Source organism: Centruroides sculpturatus, unplaced genomic scaffold, assembly GCF_000671375.1.
Source record: "Centruroides sculpturatus isolate CEXI.00-Female unplaced genomic scaffold, Cexi_2.0 scaffold188, whole genome shotgun sequence".
Lineage (NCBI taxonomy): Eukaryota > Metazoa > Arthropoda > Arachnida > Scorpiones > Buthidae > Centruroides > Centruroides sculpturatus.
Window position 1 is genome coordinate 146,326 of NW_019384404.1, and position 25,993 is coordinate 172,318.

At 27.2% G+C, this 25,993-nt stretch overlaps 1 protein-coding gene and 1 long non-coding RNA gene across 4 annotated transcripts in view; one reads left to right on the forward strand and one right to left on the reverse strand.

The window, feature by feature from the left end:
* The window catches only part of LOC111618749, a 29,904-nt gene extending 8,170 nt beyond the window's left edge, over positions 1-21,734 (forward strand). The window contains exons 2-5 of one of the 2 annotated variants that reach the window (XR_002755638.1): positions 3,460-3,557; positions 4,390-4,517; positions 7,472-7,584; positions 21,601-21,734. This is a non-coding gene — a long non-coding RNA (uncharacterized LOC111618749). The remainder of the gene's footprint in view (positions 1-3,459; positions 3,558-4,389; positions 4,518-7,471; positions 7,585-21,600) is intronic. The other variant, XR_002755639.1, reaches the window with a different exon arrangement.
* The window catches only part of LOC111618748 (putative uncharacterized protein DDB_G0282133), a 44,419-nt gene that overhangs the window by 12,621 nt on the left and 5,805 nt on the right, over positions 1-25,993 (reverse strand). Inside the window, exons 3-10 of one of the 2 annotated variants that reach the window (XM_023360311.1) lie at positions 23,494-23,641; positions 21,586-21,742; positions 16,957-17,073; positions 12,657-12,731; positions 7,894-7,966; positions 4,395-4,504; positions 4,140-4,266; positions 744-2,540 (exon numbers count right to left, since the gene is read on the reverse strand). In XM_023360311.1, the coding sequence (XP_023216079.1) occupies positions 744-2,540; positions 4,140-4,266; positions 4,395-4,504; positions 7,894-7,966; positions 12,657-12,731; positions 16,957-17,073; positions 21,586-21,742; positions 23,494-23,641 (2,604 nt within the window). Of the gene's footprint in view, positions 1-27; positions 2,541-4,139; positions 4,267-4,394; positions 4,505-7,893; positions 7,967-12,656; positions 12,732-16,956; positions 17,074-21,585; positions 21,743-23,493; positions 23,642-25,993 lie in introns of both variants that reach the window. The other variant, XM_023360310.1, reaches the window with a different exon arrangement.

The window sequence follows — 25,993 nt, forward strand, 5'->3', positions numbered from 1 at the left end:
ATTATTATTATTATAATTTTACATTACCTCATTTCCTGATGGAGATGATGATCCATACAGCTGTTTTTCTTTCTGTTCGCGCTGTTCACGTCTTTGTTGTGCAAGTCTTAACCAAGCTGGTTGTTGATTTTCTTCAATACCTTTTGTATCTTGTGAAGAATTGCGAGAATTACTTAATTTGAATGATTTTGATTTGTCTCTCTCATTAACTGATCTTGGTGTTTTAACATCATCACAGCTATCTTGTTTATTTTTTAAAAATGATTTCTTTGTACTTTCGGGAACACTGGCTTTTCTTGTTCGCATTTCTGATACTGAATTATTTGTTGAATTACTATCAGTATTTGTGTTACTTCTAGGTCTAGATGATATATCTTGATTCGTATCTTTTTCACCAGATTTACAAGTAGGAGCAGTCTTCACTTCTGAATTAATTTCTCCTGAGTGATTATTATCCATATTCACACCATTAGATACTAATGATGTGTCCTGTGCAATGTTATTTTTTTCCTTTTGAAATTTTGAATCAGGTATATTTTTATCACTGTCTTTTAAGATAGAGTTTGAAGTATTTTCTGTATTTAAATTATTTTTAACACTTTTACCATTTGAAGAGTCATTGATTGAATTTTTGGATTTTTCTTTATCTATATGTTTCTGTTTGATAGAGCGTCTTGCAAATACATGAAACAATTCAGAGTTTTGTGGAAGAGAAGTATGAGTCTCTTGAAAGTGTTTTCCATTTACTTCTTTTTTAAGTTCTGTTTCATTCTTAGGTGACACCAATTCTTTGTTAATTTGATTTGTTTGAACTGCATTTTCTGTTATCTTTCTTACTGTAGTTGTTTGCATTTCATTAGTATTTGTTTTTAATATATTACTATTAGAAGTAATGGCAAATTGAGGTAAATCTGCTTTAGAAATTGAATTAGTGCTTTTTATTTCTTTTGATTTATATTTACTATTATTGGTTCCTGCTGTTTTATTATTTGAAGTAATTTCAGAAAATACTTCATGATTGGGAGCTGAACTGATTTGATTTGTAATATTGTTTGAATCAAGTACATTTATTGAATCTTGCCATGTCCTTATTGGAGATATTACATTATCTGTTTTTTGATTTGGACTTCTTTTCACATTGTTATCACTGTTCTCACCATTTAATTTATTCAATGAATTCTGATTTTTAGTATTATAAGCTTTGCTTTGTTCTTCATTCAAAATTAATTCAACTTTTTCAGACTCAGATTCTTTGGTTTCTTTATCAGTTTGAGTTAATGAACTTTCTTCTTTGAAAGTACTTGTATTTTTAAGATTTTGTTTTTGCTGACTAACATTACTTTCAGTAATGGAATTTTTATAAGTAGAAATTGGTGTTAAATTACTTGGTGATGAAATTTCATCTTGGGATTCTTTGCTTATATTTTCAATTTCAAAATTCTTTTCCTGTACTTCCTCATTGGCATTGTTTTGTGTTAAATTATATGTGGATTCCTGTTTTTCCTTTTGCACTCGTTTAAGATCTGCCCAAGTTGTAAAATTGGATGAAGTTTTTGATAAAAATGATTCTTTGTCTGTTTGAGGTGAATTTTCTGATGTTTTTACTTCTTTATTTTGATAATTTTTGCTCTCTCTTTGGTCTTTAGTGTTACTGATGAGAGAATAATTTACACAGTTATCACTTGAACTTTTTACAACTTGTTTACTTGTAGTACTTGAAACTTGCTTAAAACCATATTCTAATTTAAATTTAGGTGTAGTACTCTGTTCTAGATGTTTTTCATTTTGACTACTTTGAAATGCATGTGAAATAAAATGTTTGAAAGTTTGTTCATTACTAACTTTAGAAGAATTTAAATTTAAAAATAAATTTTTTTTCTCTATCTTGTTTGATGAATTCATTCCATCACAGATATTATAGTCTCTAGGTGATTTTGATGAATCATTTAAAACATGTTCATTTGTTTCCTTATGTGATGAAACACATTCATTATCATTATTTTTTTTAATTTTATGACTACTTCTACGAGACCCAAACCATCGACTTAGAAAAGGTTCTTCTATAACTTGGTCATCTTTTTCTTCTTTTACATATTTTTCATTTTTTTCAATATCAGAGTTTCTTCGCATTTTTACACCCCAAAGGGCAAATACTTCTTTGGCTTCTTTTCCATTTTTCTCTTCAGAATTATTTGTATTATTATCATTATAATTTTCAATATTAATTTCAGAGTTTATTTCATTACATCCATATGAATTTTTCTCAATGTTTTCAGAATCAGACAAGATGCATTCTTTCTCTAATTTATCAAATGTACTGTCCAAGGATTCAGTAATATTCCATTTTGGAGAAACTGCTAATGGTGATAATAAATTTTGAATCATATCTTGATTTGAGTTATTTGAAGTATTTGATATTTGAGATATTGAATTTTCTTCTGGGCTTTCAGGTGATGATTTTGAAGAATCACTCAAAATCATGTTTTCACTCTTCATGTCATTAAAAATTGGACTAGTAGGAATAAATTCCATATTGATACCTTTCAAATGAAAACATATAATTAAAATATTAAAAATTATAATATAAATTATTTTTAATAAATTTCAGATATAATACATTTTTAATAATATATGAATAGATTTATAAACTGAAAAAATATATTTTTATAAAAAATACATTCTTATAAATGAACATTCTACATAGTACACAAAATCCTTGTTAATTCAAACTTGGATAGTTCAAAATCCTGTTAGTTCATAACTGGACTATTTGTCCTAGCTGGGAATATAGGGATTTACATGTTAAGGAATTCAGTTAGTTCAAAATACAGCTACTTGGAAATTTGAAGTAAAAATTCTGTCCGAACTGTGATTTGGGTATGTTAACTTCTTAGTTTAGATCAAAGTGCCTCCATGCTATAAGAGAACAATAGACCAAGAATGACTCCATCTGGTCAATGTCACTTTGCTTTTACAGTAACACATTTTTGAATGGCACCTTACCCATGGACTAGCCTTTTTTCTCTTATCTCATAAAATATGGCTGGGTTTTGGGATTGCAAAATTGGCTATGAGTGGCAGATTGAGATATTTGTAGGCCTATAGGCTACTACATTTGGATGACTTACTACTTTTGCACCACTTTAAAAATAATTTTGGCTACATTTCGAGATTTTCTGGTTTGCTTTTTATAAAACTTATCTGGCAACATGTGAGATTCTCACTGGACACATGTTGTCTACTTGCAGTTTATATTATTATTAATTATTAATTAATGAAAATATAATTCTGTATACATAGCCGTATTCTGTTTACTTAATACATTACATCAGTTACATGGCATTTGGAATATTGTATAGAAATATGTAATTTTCGGATAATTTGAAACTTGATAATTCAAAGTTGTGATTATTTCATCCCTTAAATTTTGAACTAACAATAATTTCCTGTACTTTGCAGTACAGTATCTCTAAAATTTCAGGGCCATAAGAAGGGGGAAGTGATCTGACCAAAAAGAAAGAGCCATTGTCATTTTAAGGGAAATAGCAATCCTTAAGGTATTTTTTCTCCCTTTCTCTTTTCCCTATTTGCTATAAAAATCTACTTGTTTGGTCTGATAGTGTTACATGCTAGTTGATGATTTGAAATTAGAATTTTATTTGTAATGTTAAGAGCAAAAAGTGGCCCAGCCATGGCTGGACCTGTTACTAAAGCATTGAATCTATATATAACTATAAATTACGTTAATAAATACAATTATTAATATAGTAGACTACACTTTTTGTAATCATGGATATTGGTATCAAAATTAATACATACAATAACATATTGTATTATTGGTTTAAGTGAGTCCCAACAGGATTACACTAAATGGATCTTGCTTTACAAAAATCTTTTAATGTAATCTCATCATTTTTATTAATATACATTTTACAGTATTCAGAGGTGGATCAGGCACTTGGTGGGTCCAAGCACAACCTGGTTTTGAGTCCTCCTTGTTCTAAATACTAAGTAATGCTATCAAATCAATTTATATCTTAATAAAAAAAATCTAGCAATGAATTGAGTAACCTTCCCAACAAAAAAGTTAAAACTATGTGTAGTGCTATCTGTTAAAGAATTTTTAAATTTTAAATTACCTTCACTAGAATTTTCAAATTCATCAAAAAATATTTTGCTTGATTGCAAAGAATCAGAAGATGGTCTTCCACTGTCTTCACTAATTTCAGGTGTAGATGGTAAACTTCCAAGGCCAGAAGCAGCAAGCTTTATAAATAATTTTTAAATATTGAGATTAACCTTTTTTAGAAAAGTATATAAAATTTTTATTAAATTATATTGAATTTATAATATGTAAAATTTAATTTCTCTAAAAATCCTCAAATATAGCCCACCTGCTGCTTTCTGTGACGAGGTAAACCGTGTGTGCGTTTTGGTCTAACTGCAATTTTATGACGTGCTGCCTTATGACTCAAAGGCACAGACTGACTAACATCAGCATCATCTGAAAATAGAAAGTAATTTATATATTAAATTATTTAAAACATTTTATAGCTAAATTATATATTATTTAAGGCCATATTATTCATCTTAGATTCAGTAGTACTGGAAAAACTAATGGTAAGTATTTAAAAGACTTTTAGACAAATACTGCTTAAAAGTGAATTATAAAATAAATTATTAATATATTCACATCTTTAATATAATGTTTTATTTTAAAATGTAATATTTTATCAATATCATATTGTCAACATAAATATATCTAAATTTTTGAATAATGATTTATGCAATAGAAGCTAATACTATATATGCTGAATTATAATTCATATATTACAAGCAAATAAACAAAGTGTATAAAAACTTATTACACTTAATTTCATACTATAACTCTATTACTAAACTTATATGAAGAAAAATGTTATGTATTTGACAGAAGTATAAAAAATTTCCTAAAAGATTTCCAACATTAAATATGCAAGTTTTAACAAAAGTTTATTAAAATATAAGAATTCTTAAAAATACAGTGGCTGATCGGTTAACAAACAGATTGGATAACAAACACTTTCGCGAAAGATTTTTATGTTCAGACAACGAACACATGATCGGATAATGAACACCCCACAGAACAAACACAAGAAGAAGCAACGTAAAATAGTGAATACTGATTGATCTTCCCTTGTCTTTGGGCAACAATTCAAAACTTTTCGGAGTACAGGAGACATCGACATCGACACTCAAGCTGATATATACTGATCAGATAGTATTCCTCCGAACTTTGAAACTCTCCCTTGTAATTCCAGCCTTTTATTTTTCTGACAAAACAATTCTTTTATGTATTTGCGAGACTGTCGGGTAGGCACTCGTTAAGTTTTGCGTGTGTTTTTCTTTTTGAAAGATGAGAATATAATAGCAGAGGTAGAGAGTGAGCAGAAGATACCTAATGTTGCTGGGTAGTATGGCTTGAACAGGTCTACAGTAGGCCACAGTTCAATCTTATTTAAGAAAAATACTGTATAATCAAGAAGACTCAAGCAACTAAAGGAGTAACAAAAATCACATCTGAGAAATAAAGAACATCGAAGAGTTCATAATGGAACCTGAAACGGATCTGACAACAGAAGAATGCCAAGAACTCTTGAATGAAGAACACCAAGAAACTTGGCAAGATATGTTTTCTTCTGAAAAAGAGAATTAATGTCGATATTTGTTATTAAAGATCCTTTGAAGAAGTGGGAGGATGTCAAAACAACGGTCTTAGAATGGCATCCAAACCAGGTTGAGGCTTGGGGATTTCTACAATTGCAATTACTTACGAAAAATCCTGAAGAAGAGAGAAAAGCAATCGACATTAGACAGATTCTTTAACCCTTTCAAATGGAAAAAACATGACTAATAAAAATGCAAGATTTCATATGGATGCATTTTTATTATTACATATAAATAAATGTACTAAGAAAGTATATATTTTTTATTTTTGAGGGTCTCCAGAACAAATTAATTAAATTCCCATTAAAACCTATGGTAAATCGATAATCGGTTAATGAATAATTCGGATAGCGAACAAGTCTTGGAATGGATTATGTTCATTAACTGATCACCCACTGTACATTTTTATAACAAGATCAAAGTTTTCAGTAGTAAAATTCATGGAAAGAATTTTAACTTTTTGCTATTATTTGGTTTACATTTAAGGAACAAAGTAGAATCCAATTTGATAACAAGTGTTTTACATTGTCTGTGTTATATTTTAACGAAACAATTTTTCAGATCACAAATATATACATCTAAACAAAAAATTGCTTTATCATGTGTAAGATGGCCGATCCGGGGGAGATAAGGGGCTTGAAACCCACTTCACGGCACCTGTGTAAGGATGCCGTCTCTTAGGTGGGATCTATTAATCCCGCGTCAGGATGGACCTAAGGGAAGGTTGTATGTGGGCGGTGACAGAGGAGGCAAATGACGACAAGTGTTTTACACAAGAAAGCCGTTTATTTGTTAACATATATGCTTACATCGGCAATCGACAGTCCTTCACTAGATTCTTCCCTCGAAGATGCGGAGTGTGAGAACTTCGGCGTCGGTCGTAGCCCCGGGGCGGACGAGATGCTGTTGCTGATCACGGCGGACGATCGGAAGATATAAGCGGCGGAGTCCACAGTTCCTTTGCGACGACACACCACAATAGAAGTCACTACCTTTCGTGGAGTCGGAGGAGAGCCCCCCTGACCTCGGATTTCGGATTTTTATAGTTTTTCTCTTCCACTATTCGGACTTCCGATTGGCCCTTCATCCCCTTTCTCGCTTCCCGATTGGTCTCTCTTTTGTTTTGGGATAAACTGAGACCGCCTCAGGTCACGAGAAAGGTCCGATTCCAGGTGTCGGCTCGACGCCGTTCTGTCGACTGTTGACAAAATTGCAAGACTCGCGCTCATAATTTAACTCCGTTACTCGCGATTTCTGTCATCTGGGTACTCGAACGATCATATGCAATGATTTGTCTCTCTTAAATCTTTCCCTCTTTTCAGAAATTGTTTCCCTAGATTGACTGTTTATGAGCGCGGGGTCAAAGTTCTACCTGCATATGACCACTTGTCTCTGACTTATAACTTTTCACTCTGACATTGACAGTTCGTTTAACACGTGTTCGAGTCATCCGAGACTCGTTGTCTACATTTTGTGCCGCGTTGTTTAAGTTATGGGATTTTCCTCTCCCTCTCATATTTAATCTATCGTTATTATTTAATCATAGGAATATCACGATTTACATGATTCGGACCTCGGTTGGGTCTTCACACATGTTCTACATCAAAATATGCCCAAAAAATTATTTTATTCTTTTTCTTTTGTTTTATTTCTTTCAGGGTGGATATAAAATGCCACCCTGAAAGAAAGTTTCAAATTATAGTCGCCTTTTTGTCCTGTGAGATCTTTAATGAATCTTTAACCAAAATGTATTCTTCATTTATAGCTCAAACTACTTAAAGCTTGAAAAGCAATTACTTATGAAGCAGCTCAGCATTACAGAGAAATTGAACTTACATACTCCTTCAATGTTTGGGAGTAAGTGGCAAGTTAAATATGGTATTTGTTTTTTTATACTAATAAGTTAATTTAATAGAAAAAAAATTTAAATTTTGATTAAAAGATTAAAAGTAAACACAAATAAAGTAACTCATTCTTTACTGAATTATAATTTAAAAAAATATATAAATAAACTAATAATAATATTTTAATAAAATGAATACCAATTAAATCAATACATAAATACTACACTTATATAAAAATAATATTGCAAAATGTAGCAAGTTTGAATAAAGAAATGATAATTTCTATTTTATGATATATTGAAAATAAAGTTTATTTAATAATAAAAATATTTAAAAAGTTAACCTGAGTCTGCAAATTTTCTATCAGACAATGACATTCTTGATGAATGGCTGGAAAGAGTTTGTCCAGTCAAATCCTAAAAATACAAAGTAAATTGCAATTTAGATTTTAAGAATTCATTAAAAAGAAAGCTAAATTGATAATATTTAATTAATTAATTTAATTAATATTTCCTAAAATATAAGTTCAAAATTTTAAAAATCTTGTTAAATCAAGAATCTATATTATACTGCTTTTTTATGTTTAACTTATGATGTCAAAGTATCAATTAAATTGTAGAGGGTTATTTTCTTTTCAAGGTTCAACAAGCAATTCAACAAGTAAGGGCAAATTGCATTTTTTATTTTATTTTATTGAGATGTACTGTACAATGCATCATATATGCCAAATAAGATGTCATATTTCTACATAGCCATCATCCTTTGCAATGCACTTTTCACATCTTTTAACAAGTTTCTGTATTTCAGTAGAAGCATCAAATGCACTGCTTCTTTCCCCTCATTGTTGCTGTAAAATCTATTTCCTTGCAGTGATGCATTATCCTATGGGCAAAAAAGACAATTGCCTGGGGCCCCAAACAAATCTTTTATAAACTCATCACTATAGTAAGAATATCAAAATTTTAAAATTGACACCATATCTGAGGACCCTAACTTGCTGGTGTGGCATGGCACAGCACTTAATCCTCCAGAAGTCGAATTAGAAAACAAACAATGAAACTGGGGGATTCCCCAAAAAATTCTCCCTGAAGAAAAATATACAAAATCAACACTGTACATGGGGCTTCTTAATTCATTTTGCTCGGGCACCAAGAAGCTATAACTCATCACTGCATCCTCAAATACTAAGATTAGCAAACACATACAAACATGGAAAGTGCTGAAAGTGAAAAAAACTTTTCACTTTTAGCAAGATAATGTGTCTTGAAAACTTTGTAACTTGATTCCAACGTGGATCATCACTCAACTGTCTCAGCATCCACCTGGAATACAGATATGGATGCTGAGACAATTGATCTATGACACATGACTTGGATCCAGAGTCATGGATGATATAATGCTTATGTTCACAGAAATCCATCTACTCACATGAATAAATGCTTTAATGCAAACAACATTGAGGGCTGTCCATAAATTATGTATGCATTTTTCTTAAAATTTTTACTCCCCCTCTCCCAATTTGTCCAAGTTTCCATAGCCGTCACTTCTTTGGACATCTAACAAAACTCAACCTTCCTTAAAACCTTTATCACTTTATGATAGATAGATACCATAAGTAGAAATGAAACATAAGAATTTTTGAAATAAATATAATAAAATTCAAAAACTGTTTAAAATTTAATGAAATAAAACGGACATCCACTGAAACTCAACACCTCCCTTCCTCCTCCTATGACTTTGTCCAATTTGTCATAACCCTCTCCCTCTTTTCCAGTGTGGACAGCCCCTTGACATCATCAATGACTATGTTAGGGTGACCTGAGTGATGTTCTTCAAAAACTGATGTTAGGCTTTCTTGAAATCTTTCTATTCCACTGGTACATTTTTCTTTCACTCATACAACTTTCCATCATACTGCTGAATTATTTTTCAGTAAAGATATCTATCCCTGGTTTCAATTCTTCTGACCACAAAAATCTTACAACAAAACACTGCTCTTCTCTGATACAATTTTCTAGCAGAACAGCTATGTTTCTTGTACAGTTGTTAGAATCATGTGTGCCCCACCATCTGTTGCACATTACCTTTTAGCTGTCTATACATACTGTAGTAGTTTCATGTTTAATATTATTACATATCAAGATAATATGTCCCTAATTATTGAATTACCCTTGTATTATTCTTATTTGGGATAATTTTAGAATTAATTTGTCATGATATGGCATGCTACACTTAATTGCCTTTTCACAAGCTCTTACATATGTAAATACCTCAGATATACTGGGATATATTGAGTCTGGGTGTAGATTATTTAATGGAAATGAGGACTTTACAACTTTAAATAAAACAACACAAGAACATAGCCAACAAACGGCAGGTTTGGCATAGATATACATACCACTACTTAGCACTAATAACAAAGCATTACTTCCAATTTTTCTACTAAAGCTAATATGTGTTTAAATTTCATACAGTTATTTACATGATGACCACATGCTGCCACAACTTTCCTTTGTTGTTCTCCTAGATGAACATCATAACATGCACAGATCATCGGTTTATCCCTCGTAATCACCCATGTCTATTCAGATATATGTAGATATACATATATACATCATACATATATAAATAATAGTCTTATCAGGGTCCTTTAGCTATAACCTATCCAAATATGCCCATCACATGCTTGTGAATGATGATTCCTTTAGGATGAAATTGGATTACACTACCTCCATTTATTGCATTCAATCCTTGGTTGCCTTTGGCCCAGACTCTTCTCTTTTCTTTCAGAGTTCGAACCTAAACTCTGCTGCCTGTCAACGTAGAAAACGGCAAAAAGATCTCAAACATGTGAGTCGGTTCAATTTATACTTTCCGCCATCCAGGAATGCTCTCTAACCACATGACCCCTTCTTTGACCAATTATTTTACTCTGACTGATGTACCATAGAAAAGGTGATATGATGAAAACAGGCGGACAACACACGAGAAATAACACAAAAAGTAAATCCCTGTGGCTGTCCGCCATTTTGTATATACATAGTTATAGTATTTAGATTTAAGATTCTTTGTTCTTTTCCTTCCTTCTTCTTTCTACTAATGACCATTTCCGGTCACCCGATCAGGACCTCCTGTGCTAACTACCGGTAGACCTTTTCTTTCCTTCCTTCCTTTTCCTCTTATTAGTATAGTGTTAGATTAAGTTAGATATAAGTTAATTATAAGTTAGTGATTAGAACCTATATCGTGATGATTAAAAATTGTAAGATTCAGGACGAGAGTAGAGACCTGTTGCATATAAGTGTATTTGTCTCTGACGGGCATCTCTGTATTACCTGTTAATCCCTGTTGTAATAAATTATTGTTTAATTGACATTCGTTGGAACAATTTGTCTCGTACATCCTTAACACTCACATCCCAACACGTGGTAAACGGAAAGCAGTTTATATACACAAAATAATATAGAAACATACAGAGAACAATAACCATATAGTAACATAGCACTACATATATGTTTATTAAGTTAGTCTTTAAATATCTTAGTACAAGATAATGACTGACCACCTCTTATGAAGAATGAGCTATCACTGCATAAATACCGAATATTTAGTATTAGTATTGATGCAGTAATTCTCAATGTAGTAAAATGGTGCTAGTTGTCAAGTTTGTGAGTCTCTAGGCAGGAGTCATTTTTGAGTCTCCCACATTTAAAATCATTATTACTTAGCAATTTAATTTGCATTTCATTTATTACTGTGAGAACAAAGTGGGGCACTTCCATATGTAGGGCCTTAAGGGTTTTAGCAGAACATTTAGAGCTAACATCATATTTGTGTATTTGATATAATGAAGATTCTTTATTATATATCTATACTGTACTCCTTAAATTTTAGATAATTTTTGAGAAGAATCTTTGTTATACTTTAAAATATTTAACAAACAGACATCTATTTTCATAGTTTCTTAGTTTTCTTTCCTTTAAAGCATTCTTGCCTATGTTTATTGATCATTTTTAAATTTCTCTTCATTTTCTATTTGCATCATTTTTCTGTATGATGACAAACTTTTTGTGACTTTATTCTCTTTGAAAACTGGTTATATGCAATAGAATCATATCATCTCTCTCTCTCTCTCTCTCCTAATGCTTTAATTTGTTCTAAATCTTTCTCCTACATAATTCATTCCTGTTTTTCTGGACTTTCTTCATCCAAATCAATCAATGGGTGAATTTCAAGGTTAGAAAATTTTTGTGTGTTTTATTTTATTTTACTTTTTAAATTTCATTTCTGCATGTAGTTTATTTACTTTGTATACTATTTTAAGATCAAGTTGATTCTCCACTGTATCTTAGATATTGTCATACTGAACAATATTTCTGTACTGTCAACTCTTGTTAGTATTTTTCTTGATTTTTCCAAATGTTGGTTTATTGTTATGGACCAAACAAGCTATTTCCCTTGTTATTGGGAATTTTTACCTTGAAATGCACGGAATCTGTTTGTAAATGAGAATTTTCCTCTGTTGCATTGTAAACCAGTTCCTGTTCCTTCTCCATATCTAACTAAGTCATATGTGATGCTTTCTTCTTGCTCTAATCTGTCCTTTCCCCCTTTTCCCTTCCAGCATGAACCTCTGAGTAGGCATTTATCTTCCCTCAATATCAATATTAGCTTTCGTTTTTGTCTAGTTTTAATAAAATACTGTAATTAATATCTGCACAATATTATTTAATTTAGAAATTTATAAACATAATTTGTATAAAATTATGTAATGATTTATATATAAATTATGTAATAAAACATAATGTTTCCAGTTATACATTTCAAATATATCATTATATTTTAAAATAAAAATTTTTGTTTCTTTGAATTATCAAGCACAATGTTAATATTATTTTTAATTTATAGATCATATAAAATATATGATTGAATAGATTCAAAATAATTGAATGTATACTTTTCTGGTACCAATTTTTATAGTTCTGTAATTTTTGTTATGATGTAAAATATTGAGTTAAGAAACATCAAGAACTGATGTTGCAAAATTAGAAACAAATTGATTTACTTTAGACTTTATTTTTCAAATTTAAAATTTTAAAAACATACCTCATCATTTTCAGAGCTTCCCATACTTATCAAACTTCCAGCACTACAAGTGGTATGCGATATCCCGCCTTTAGACTAAAAAATAACATAATAAATATTTTTGAAATATTTTAAGTAAATTTTAAACTTATTCATTAAAGTAAAGTAAGGTGTCATGATGATAAGCTTTTATAGAAATTTTGAAACAGATAATATTAGAATGTTATTTTGGATTAATTAATATGTATACTGCTATATTTCAATAAGTTAATAGTCTTAACTTATTGAAATTTTAATTATATTAATATAACTGTATACATAAGAAATTACATAATAAAAATACTAAATAATCATTTATTAATTTTTCCAATATTTTCAGTTTATCCAGTTTTGTAATAATTAAAAAATAATAATAATGATGTAAAAAAAATTGTCATGGTAATTACATCAAAAATAAATATTGGATTTGTAATTCTATTTTTCTTAAATATGATTTTTAAAGTAATATCTGTTATAAATGATTTATTTCATTTTACAAAAAAAACATTTGGAATATGAAGATCAAACATCTTTATCAAAAAATTCTCTGATAAATCTAAATAATGAACCTAAAGCTAATACAAAATTTCTAAAGAATATTTGCATTAAAAAGTTTTTATAAGATTAAGGATTTATTTAAATGACTACAATGAGGGATTTATTTAATGGTCTACTTAAGAGTCTAGTAAATAATTCAACAATTTGGCTTGTATTATTTGGGTTATGGTTTTATTCATTTCATAGAATATTTCTTGTGAGTATTTTTATTTCTTTTATTATGAAATAATAATAGATTTTATAACATAACAAAAATGAGTTATAAAATAAAATAACTTACTGGAATATAAATACTTAAAATAATCAAACACCTTAGTATTTCCAGCAACGAAGTATTTAATAAAATAATAACGTTTTCGACTATATTTAATAGTCTTCTTCAGTTAAGCCACTTTAAAACAAAAACGAACGTAAAATAGAACGCAAGCAATACAACGGTTTAAAACTTGAAAATTAATTACAACAAAATAAAAATAAAATAAAACGTAAAAACAAAATTAAATTACAATAAAATATTAAGAAAAGTAATCGTCGTGGTAAAAAGATTTCCATGAGAAAGATAGACTTTCTGTGTCTCTATGGTTGATGCATCCTTTGTTAATATGGGTCTTGTAAATTTCAAGTTTTTCAATATGTTTAAGTACTTGTTTGTTGGTGGCTGTCCTAATTATGGATGCTTTGTCCCAATGTACATTAATATCTTGATGTTTAGTGAAGGCTGCAAGGACGGTGCTGTCCACGTTTTTAGTAATAGAATACTTATGTTCTTTAAACCTCTGTTTTAAAAGTCTTGTAGTGGCACCAACGTAAACGAGATCTGAATTAAAACGGCGGTCACTTAAAGGAATAGATTAAACTCCCGTACTATTGTTTCGGTTTCCTTTTTTCTTATCAGTTCATAAAATTCTATAAATCTTATCATTACGATAATAAATAACTCTTAAATTATTCTTGTGAGATAATTTTTTAATCATCGATTGCAAGAAAGGTATATAGTTGAGAACTACTTTTCATCCTTGGTTCTTAGTTGTAGGTTGCTTATTTGTTTGATTACAAAATTTAGTAATAAGAGCATTAATTTCACTTATACAATATCCCTGTTGTTTGACACACATAGAGAATTAAATTACATACATACAATAGCTGTACAACAGGGATATCGTATAAGTGAAATTAATGCTCTTATTGCTAAATTTTGTAATCAAACAAATAAGCAACCTACAACTAAGAACCAAGGATGAAGAGTAGTTCTCAACTATATACCTTTCTTGCAATCGATGATTAAAAAATTATCTCACAAGAATAATTTAAGAGTTATTTATTATCGTAATGCTAAGATTTATAGAATTTTATGAACTGATAAGAAAAAAGGAAACCGAAACAATAGTACGGGAGTTTATTCTATTTCTTTAAGTGACCGCCGTTTTAATTCAGATCTCGTTTACGTTGGTGCCACTACAAGACTTTTAAAACAGAGGCTTAAAGAACATAAGTATTCTATTACTAAAAACGTGGACAGCACCGTCCTTGCAGCCTTCACTAAACATCAAGATATTAATGTACATTGGGACAAAGCATCCATAATTAGGACAGCCACCAACAAACAAGTACTTAAACATATTGAAAAACTTGAAATTTACAAGACCCATATTAACAAAGGATGCATCAACCATAGAGACACAGAAAGTCTATCTTTCTCATGGAAATCTTTTTACCACGACGATTACTTTTCTTAATATTTTATTTAATTTAATTCTTTACCACGATTACTTTTCTTAATATTTTATTGTAATTTAATTTTGTTTTTATGTTTTATTTTATTTTTATTTTGTTGTAATTAATTTTCAAGTTTTAAACCATTGTATTGCTTGCGTTCTATTTTACGTTCGTTTTTGTTTTAAAGTAGCTTAACTGAAGAAGACTATTAAATATAGTCGAAAACGTTATTATTTTATTAAATACTTCGTTGCTGGAAATACTAAGATGTTTGATTATTTTAAAAATAAGTTATTTGAGGAGGAAATTTTAAAATATTTAAGTTTACTATAATTTTGATAATGAAAGCAAAATTATTATTAACAAAACACACTCAATACACCTTGTAAATGTGCAGCTGTATTTATTAAATTCGAACGTTTTCGGTCATATTTAATGACCTTTATCAAGAATAAATGGAAAAAATTGAACTCTTAGAAAATTTGCATTAACAATAAATGCGTTTTGGAACGTTTTTAAAAGATATTCTAAATGAAATTATGTATGCCATCTCTACAACAGGCTAACATTAAATAAACACAATAAATATTAGCACGTTAAAAAATAATGACATTCAAGATAAGCAATAAAAAATATAAAATAAAAATGCAAACAAAGAAAAAGCAAAAAACATAAAGAAATGAGTTGGGCAAATACATTAAACTAAAGGGTTCTGCCCTTAAGTATGCTGCCACTTAGCCACCATTCTTGACGCTTACAATACGCTTGATTGCCAAGCTGCCGATACTTTACTTGCTTCTCAAAAGTTGATAGATTGCCCTTTTTGCTGGTTTTGCAGAATTATTATTATTTTTAAATTTTTAATAAATAGTTTTTGGTTAACAGAAAAAATAATAAACGAATCATAAATGTTTTCAGTGAAGTGAATAATTTTCTTGAAAACAAAATCTCGAAAAGGAAAAATAACTAAGTTTTGAGTTTAAATTAAATCCAATATGTTACATTTGGCAACAGTTTTTTTTTTCAAAAAAAATGGCTAAATTTTAATTAATTATGTCCAAACATCTAGACTTGGAATAACTTTTGACCTAAACAAAATTGAAAAATAAATTCATGCTACAGGAAAAAAAAAAATATAAAAAAGAGTCCACTTTAAAAAAAAAAATTTTGAAATGTCTTTGCTTATTTCATGTATAAGAAAACTACTCTTGTGTAGTTTCTTTAAAATGACATAAGTAGAAACCTAAATATATTTATATTCATTGTAATAATTTTTTTTTATTGTATACATTACATTATATAGAGACAAAACAGAAAAGTGGAAATAATTCATGTGTGTGTGTGCGTGTGTGTACACGCATGTGAATTAGTTCTCACTTACTGTCACTGAGAAAAGATACAAATATATCTGTAATCATTTACAATTATTGTTGTTGAATTTTCTTTATGAACAGTAAAATTGATTCTGTGAGATGAGAAATCTACAGAATCAATCAAGAATCTTGTATTTCTCATCAGAGAACAAAAGAAAAATATTTCTAAATAATTTTATAGATTTCTTAAACAATTCCTTAAATAGAATTTCTTAATTTCTTAAAAATGACAAACTGTCTCAAAGGTAAATAGATAATGAAACAACAAAATGTAATTTGATATTTAAATGACATCCTGTTTCATTTGATACTTATTTTAAATTATTTTGCAATCAGGTTAGGAAATTTTGCTCATAATCTTTTTTAAGATAAATAAGTTAAACCATTATACAATATATTTATAATGAGCAGTTACTTGATAGTAGTTGTCTTTGAAATCTGATGTTTCTTGTTATATATTTATCCAAATAATTATGCTAATTAATTACATTGTGTATATGATAAATGGTTACATGTGATATCATTTCATTTTGTATAGTTATAATGTCTTAAATATTAAAATATTATACTTTTTAGAAACTATGAAAAATAATTGTTTATTGTATGCATTATAAAAAAATAAATCTAATTCAGACCTTTAGATTCTGTGATAAAATATCAGCAGTAGTAGGACTAGTACATGGACTATGAGGTAATCCAGCATCTTCATCATCTGAATCTCTCCTAGCTCGTACTCGAGCAAATAATTCAGTCTATAAAAATTTTTTAAAAAATTGTTTTCTTAGTTTTAGAGTTTTTCAAATAAATTATTTTAATGAGCAACTTGTTATATATGTAATTTTGAAAATTTAGATTATTCTGATTATAACAGTAGTGATAGTTACATTATTATATAACACAGAGGTGGCGAACCTATGGCACGTGTGCCCAAAGTGGCATGTCGAAGAAATCATCTGGCACGTAATGAATTACAGTATATGATTTCAGTTTATCATCTTTTTCAATCAGGTTTTTTACATTTACTCTAATTACAGCATATTATTTTATTTATTTAAATATAGTTTTTTAAAACTCTTTTCGCCCTGTGGACACTAAAAGGGCTTTTTTATTTAGCAAGTCCACAATGGAACAGCTGGATGGTGAGGAATTGGATACCCACCTGAAAATTTTCTGGGGTTTTGATCTTGGGTCCACAAGAGTGATAGCTACCACTTTGACTGCTTGGCCATTCAGTCAAATTTAAATATAGTAGTGAGGTTGAGGCCAAAGTTTTAAATGCAAAAACGTGTACATCGAACGTTCAGCACCACTTTCCTGTAAGCCTAGAAGTTTGACAATGGTGTTTGGAATGTCAAACATGATTCCACTGACTATCCAAACACCAATGTCAAATTTCTAGGCTTACAGGAAAGAGGCGCTGAACATCCAACATACACGTTTTCAAGTTTAAAACTTCGGCCTCAACCTCACTAATTACTCAAAGTCTAAAACTTCTGCATGCATAAACATTTTTAAAGAAAAGTATGCTTAATATGCTTACTATGTGGCATGCAGACTCAAAAAGATTCGCCATCCCTGATATAACATACTTTACATAAAAGTTTTTTGGTCTCTTAAATAATATGCTAAATATAAGTTAATAATAATTTGAATTAGGTAATGTACAGAAGATTTCTACACTATAGTATTTGGAATTTTATCACATCATTAATTTTCATAAATAAATATAGCAGTTAATATACTCATAAATTAATTTATAAATATATTAACTCAAAGTTACAAAAAAACACATGAAAAGATTTCTAAAATTGAAAATAACTGATAACATTTACAATTACTTTTTCATAATAAATAAAAAAGTCAACCATATTTATAAACTAAAATTATGCATAAAAACCAATTTACTGTATTTTAACTTGAATTACCAACTTACATTATGTACTTCTGTATGAATTTTCTCTCTAAGAGAAAATTCATACAGAAGTACATAATGTAAGTTCAGAAACTGAAAAAATTAGAGAGAATAACAAACTGTCTCACCTATGTATAGTGACTAATGTTTCATAAAAAACTTTTATAACCAATCTTTTCAACTCAAATTTTATAATTCCAAAATTGTCATTCAAATGATGTGAGGTTTTCAATCAATCCTTTTATATGGATTGAGTCTCATAAAATTAAACCAATCTAGATGAAGTTTTCTGAATTTTTGGCCAATGTGAATTAAGATGATTAGTTCCTACTTTATCGGGAAGGGATGATACATCATTATCTTTCAAAAAAAATCTTGCAAGATAATGACAGTGAAGGGAGGTGTCATCCATAAGGATGTTAGGCTTAAATGAAAGTCACAGAATGTAGAGAATAAATTAATTAATAAATTATAATGAATCAGGATTAGGTGATAAAGAATTTCAGATACTCACATATTTATTAAAATTTAAATTATGATATTGTTTTAGATCCAATTAACAACATTTAATATAGAATAAACTGTAAAAGCAACTACATTTTTAGTTTTTGATTAAAATTGTCTTGTGAATCTTCTCATTAACTTCATTAGTAAAGTTAGTCCTTGACTTTCAGATAACTTGTTATTTTGTGCATAAAACTTAATATTTTTATATTGTTTCTTGTATGCCAAATTAGCACTTTGTACATTTTTAACTGATAATTTTAAGCTATTGTGTAGTGATCCTTCTCTCAGTTTTGGTTTTGTAACAGTAAAATCATTTGTGAAAATTAATTTTTATTGTCTTCTTTTCATTTAATCTTTGATTTTAACATTTTAAATAATGTTTTATGTATTGTAACATATTCAATTACAAAAAACTAAAACTTTTCTCCTTAATAGGAGATTTTATAACTTTCATTTTAGCTCTCTGGGAACATGCAGCTCAATTGTTTGGTTTTCAGATATTTGACGTTAATACAGCATGAACTTGTTTTGCATGCAACTACATGTCAACAGCTACTGTATAAAGCAAAACTCAAAATTTACACTCTATCCCAAGTATCCCAGATGATTACCTAGACACTTATGCAAAACATTAAAACATTAAAAACATTAAAATGTGTTTAAAATTCATTACTTATGTTTTTACTATAATGAATAACATTTTACAGTCTGATGTTTTTGAATATACAGAGCAAAATTTTATTACACTGTATTAAGTTCACTAGAAAAAAATACATGCAAACAAGCATATTCACTACAATGAGTGACATTCAATAGTTCTCCTTGTACAGAATGTCAGAACTAAAGAAACATGGTTTTGCTGACTTAAGAGTTAAATGTCAGATTCAGATGGCAATAAGAGTGGTCTGACCATTCACCATCTAGGAATATATAAATCCACATATATCAAATTCTATATAAAATAAGTCTGTTCTGTATAGAAACACATTATATCCAAAAGTTATGGATTTCCTATAATTTTATAATCTTTAATATTAATCCTTAAATTTAATTTTATTATTAAGTTTATGATCAATACTGACTCTAATTATAATAAAAATTATTTCACTGAATATTTAAAATTCAATTTTATATTAAAGAATTATTTGAAATGCTGATATATTTCTGAATTATAATTTAGCATTCTAATCAGAATTAAAAACCATTATTTACATACTTAATGAAGTCCTTATTATAGCAATAACTACATGAAATAAAATAAAATAAAATTTTTAATGATAATTGATTGCCCTTGTTGGTATTTTCAAATTATTGTTGAGATAAATAAGATTATTAAATTTTTATTTAAAAATTTTATGTAAAAAAATTATTGGATTCAAATTTTATGTTAAAATCAACAAATAATTTTTAACCAGAAAGAATTTGGAAATATTTAATATTAACTATCTTAGAAAAACTAAATTAAATATTTGATAAAACTAATCTATTTGTTCAAATAAAGAATACAAAATTATTAGCTATTTAATTATACTTTCTTTCTAAATAGAATTGAATTTTGATCAATCACATGAAGAAAAATTTGCAATTTAAAGCAGAGAATAAATAACTTTTATTAATTTAGTACTACAAAATAAATTATAAAAAAATTCTTTTTATTTTTATTTAGTAATTATAGTGAATAAGAATCAATGATTTTCTTTAAAAAAAATAAACGTATTTGTGTTTATAAAAATGCAAATTTTTAACTTTAAATTATAAATAAGTAAATTTTTTCTTCAATTCATAATGATTAATGCAAAAAACAGCTCTAAGCTCTTTAAACATAAAAACATTTACAACTTTTTAACAAAATAAAAACATTTACTGTATTTTGTTTAAAAAATCATCCATTATTATCCACTATTACTATTAAATAAAAATAAAAAGATTAAAATCTTTTTTAATAATTGATTTCATGATAACAAATTAATAAAAGTTGTTTATTTTCTGAATTAAATTCCAAAATTTTTTAAATTGTGTTTTAATAAAATAAAAAAATATACTTTAAACAGATTAAGTTTATAATCAATCAATAAATTTAAAATTAAAATAAATAAATATGACTAGGATTATACCTAGTAATATATTGATAATAAAAAGCAAGATTTTCTCTTTTAGATTAATTTTAAAGTTATTAAATATAGATGACTTTTAATAATTTGTTGATCAGTTTAATAGTAGAGCAGTTAGAAGCAAGCTATATAAAAATAAGCATCTGTTTTCCATGTCTGATGTATTTAATATCCCTCTTACATCATGCTAATATATATTCCAGAATTATAATATTTATAAACAATTTTCTCAGTAATGATTATGTAATTTTTGATATAACTCTAATACTGTAAAAATGATTTAGATTTTTAAAAAATTATTTCTGATTTTCAGCAATATATTTGTGAAATTATAATAATTAGAAATTCAGTGATAATAAATTAAAACTAGTACAAGCAATAGTAATTTTTCTTGTAATTTAAAATTTCATAAAGATAGTAAGAAAAAAATGTGTAAAGACAGTGAAAGAATTTTAAATGTATAATGAACATTTTTTATTTTCTTCACTGAAATTTTATGGTTTCTGATATCATCTATAATGTAAAAACAACATTATTCAACAAATCTGTGTAATAATATTTTAATTTTATTTTTACAGCCATTATTAATAACTTGTATTAACTTAATTCAATTAAATCATAAATTATATTTATTAAAAGTATTGTATTGATAATTCAAAAATAAAATTTTAATATTTAGTAGGTTATCTATTAAATATTTCTCATTATTAATCTTTAATCAAATCAATAAATACCTTCAAATCTTTTAGTTCCACATGTTGAACAGAAAGAAATCCATGAATATTACGCAACTCTTGTGGATCCAATGATGTAGTAACATGATCAGGAGAAAAGATACTATCATGAGACACACTTAAACCAACAGTATATGAAGAATTTGGACTTGAAAATCTGTAGATGAAAAAATAAGTAAATAAATAAATATGCTAGCAGTCAAAGAAAAACATATAACAAAATATTAATTTAATAAACAGAGTATAAGATTTAAAATAATAAAAAAACTGTATAAATTATGCTATAATTTGTAAAATGCTTGATTATTATAGGTTAAATTATTAAATTGGTTAAATTTTTGTTGTTAAAAAGAACTTTTTCCTTAAATGCATTTCTGTATCTATTTTAATCTGAATTGAGAATATGTGATATAACAGAAAAAACAAATAAAAGAAATAAAAATTGTATACCCATTGTCTGATACTTGATAATCATTAAGACATGATATTTTTGCATAAAGAGAGCCCATAACATTTGTTAACCAATAGAGTAAATTCAGCAAATACTCACTGCATAGGAAAATGACCAAACTAACTCAGCAATTCTCCCATGACTCATGCAGACTGTCTCCATACAGTCTAATTCAGCTGAGTTCAACTAAAAAATTTTTCTAAGTATTTAATATTATTATAGATATACATAATTTCAATATTTCTAGTAGATAATAATTTGATTATTATTTTTTATTATAAAAACATTAATTATGTATATTTTTTTCTTAAGAGTACTCAATGAATTTAACTGAATTAGTTTTAATTGTTAGTATTTAACTAATATTTAAAGAAATCTACCATACCATAATACCATACCATACCATACCATACCAATGAATGAATCTACCATAAGAAATGTTTATTATTATAAACATTTCTTATGGTAGATTCATTCACAATGAAAGCATGATCAATTATTCCTGTTGAATTTTTTGTTTATTAAAGGTACTGTACATACATACAAAAATTCTATAATTTTATGAATTATATAATAAAAATTTTTAAAATTGAAAAAAATGTTATTTTTAAAATAATCAAACAATAAAAATTAATAATTTATCACAATTGTTGCATCTAAATTTAATTCAAACAATAAATATAATGACATCTTCATGTTCTTGCATTCATTATTTGCACATTTCACATAACTATATACAGTAAGATATTTACAATCATTTTTCATATTTGTAAAGTAAAGGTTTACTTATTTGCAGAAGAACTTTCTTAGTTCTTCTGCGAATGATGGAACAAATAATGAACAAAAAGGTTAATCTGAGACAATTAAATGATTTTTAATTTTTCTTTATATCTTAAACAGTTCTACCAGAATTTATTTATTGTTACACTAGGCTAGCAGATACTATCTCTTAGTTTCTTGCATTATTTTAGCATAAGCATTTAAACTGATAGTAAACATTGTTTCATATTAGCATACATTGTGATTTACTTTCATATTTTTAGGTTTTTTTTTTGTTTTCCTTACAAATCGATAATATTATCTAAACAAGAATACTCTAGCAGATTTTTTTTATCAAAAAGGTTAATAAATATGATGTCTCTTGAAGATAAAATTAAATTGGTTGGTCACTTGCAGAGAAAAAATTCAACAGGAATAATTGATCATACTATCATTGTAAATGAATGTACCATAAGAAATGTTAATAAAAAAACTATGAGGTATTAAAAATGCGATATTGGAATTTCTTCATATAAAATATGTTTTTATTTCCTAATCATATATTTTTCAGTCCTCTAATCTTATATTTTCAATGTATTTCTTTTTCTATATACTGATAAATGGATTCCACATTTGTGGAAATTTTACAGAATTCAATACCCACAAATATGAAACTTCTACTGTATTAAATTGTTTACCTTCTACTTCCTTCCTGATCACTTTGCAATTCTGTAGTTGAACGCGATTTTTTATAATCCTGCAAATTTTCTGATCCCTGCCTTCTCATTCTCTTGCGAAACATATTTCTGACAGCTCGAAAAGGTCGAAACTTTTTCCTCTTGGATTCTGGAAACAGTAAGTTATGTAATAAAAACTTTTAGTTTACTTCATAATTATTCTGTAGACAGTCTATAATATGTATTGAGTAAATAAAATAAAGAATTTGTTATAATATAAGGTGAATTAAATATATTGAATATTTTAATTTTTTTTATTGTACAATATTTCCACTGTTATTAAAACAAGTAAACATTTTGCATGTAAAATTATGTCAAGTAATGCTGAATTAATTAAAACAGAGAGAATTTTTTATATCAATTAAAAAAAATTGTTTCAAGAACATGTATAGTTTACAAATTAGAATGTACAGTACACCATTGTCTACCACTAATAGCTGCCACTGTAATGTTAAACTGTTACATATTAATACAGTAACCCTTCCATTAAATGTGTTTTTGTTTGCGCAAATTCATTTTAAAATGGTTGAAAACCTTTTAAATCTTAAATAATCAACTTTATGGAAATAAATAATAATTACATAAAAAAGTTTTTTTTCTTTTTTGTTATCAGTAACCTTTTATTTAGACTTATAGTTAAAAAAAAAACTTTAGTTAAAACTTTTCTATCCCAGTAAGAGTAAAACACTGTATTTGAGAATATGAAACAGAATTTTAAATAGTTTTCCATGGCTCCATTTATATAGTTTTCATGGAACTAATTAACTCACATAAATAGAAGGATTACTGTATTAGTAATTTTCAGAATAAAAAATAGTCTTACATAATAGCAACAATTAAAACTATTAAAACAGTTTATAACTTTGTTAGTAAAAATAATTGGAATGAATCTGTAATAGATGAGTATCGTTCTACTGTAAGGCTAAATGTATTTTCTTTACCTCAGTTTTTGCTTTTTCTTTGATAAATGTAATTTTTTACATTAGTATTCAAACTGTAGTTATTTATTAAAATTTTTTTTATTTTTTGCATTGTTTATATATATATTTTAAAGCAAATAAAAAATCATTCAATATTACAAATAAAAAATTACTTTGGAATGCTTTCAAAAATAGTATTGCAATTTGAAATTTAAAAAAGTACTTTGGGAAAAAACTATGCATTAAAAATTGATTTCAGAGGTCAGTGTAGAGTGAAAAATAGAATTGTATTCCAAAAAATTATCAAAAAAGTACAAATGTTGGCAGTATAGAATGAAAATCAAATCATTAATGTAAAAGATATTCTAATCTTAAAGTATTGAAGACATTAATATAGCTAAAATAACTGAAAAATTCAGTCTAAGTAAAACTTACTATTTTAGAAGTTGCAAAAAGTTGAATGTAATGAGGAAAATTTTCTCAATCAACATCTTTCTTAGACTAATTTACATTTAAGTACAATGTTTTTCTTACAATATCTCCCTTAGGACATTGTAAATTAGTCTTATAGCACATTACAAGATTTTCCTCCTTGTAACTTTTTGCAACCTGTAAAACAAGATGTTTTGATGTAGACTGAATGTTTCATACATATTGGTGTTATATTACATTTCTAATTTCTCATTGTGTAATCTTTTATAACTGATTCATTTAGTAAAAAATTACACTATGCTTGAAATTTTCAAAAATGATATAATGTTAATTATCATATATCATTTTGATCTTTGTATTATATAATACAAAATTATCTGTACTTAGTCATTTTTTTTTTAATTTTTTGTTTTATTGTATCAAATTCATGAAAACTCTCTTTATTTTCCAGGAATAGCATTCTTGAAATTATGCCTTAGCAATATATAGTATATTAGCAGCAATAAAAAATAGCAATTATATAATATTACTGATATTTTTCTAAAAAATTCTAATAAACAAAATTGTTTTGTTATTTATTAGAAAAATATTTTATGTATTTGTTTGCTTTTGCAATTTTAATTTTAAATTAAAATATTTAAAATTTTATAAGATACATTTTCATACAAAATGAATTTTGTAAAATATATTGTTTAAATAACAAAACTCATTTTGTATATATATACTGTATATTACACAGTAAAATGTGTTAATTATAATCAGGTAATCATGGATATTGTTATCAGTCATTTAATGTTATCAGAAACATAAGTTAATAATAATAATAATTAAATATCCAAATCATACATTTTTTTAATTGTTTTAATGTCAATAAAACCAAAATTTCCACTAATTTTAATCTTATTTATTTATCTGTTTAATGTTATCAACTATTGTAGTTATTATTATCAGTATAGACAAGTCCCAAAGTCATTATTACATTAAACAGATTTTATTGTATTGTTAATACAAATATTTTTAAATATATAATTTACTAAAATTGATTGTAACTAAATCAAATGAAAGATTTTTGATGAAAGTACATTCTTTCGGTATATAATCCCAGATGA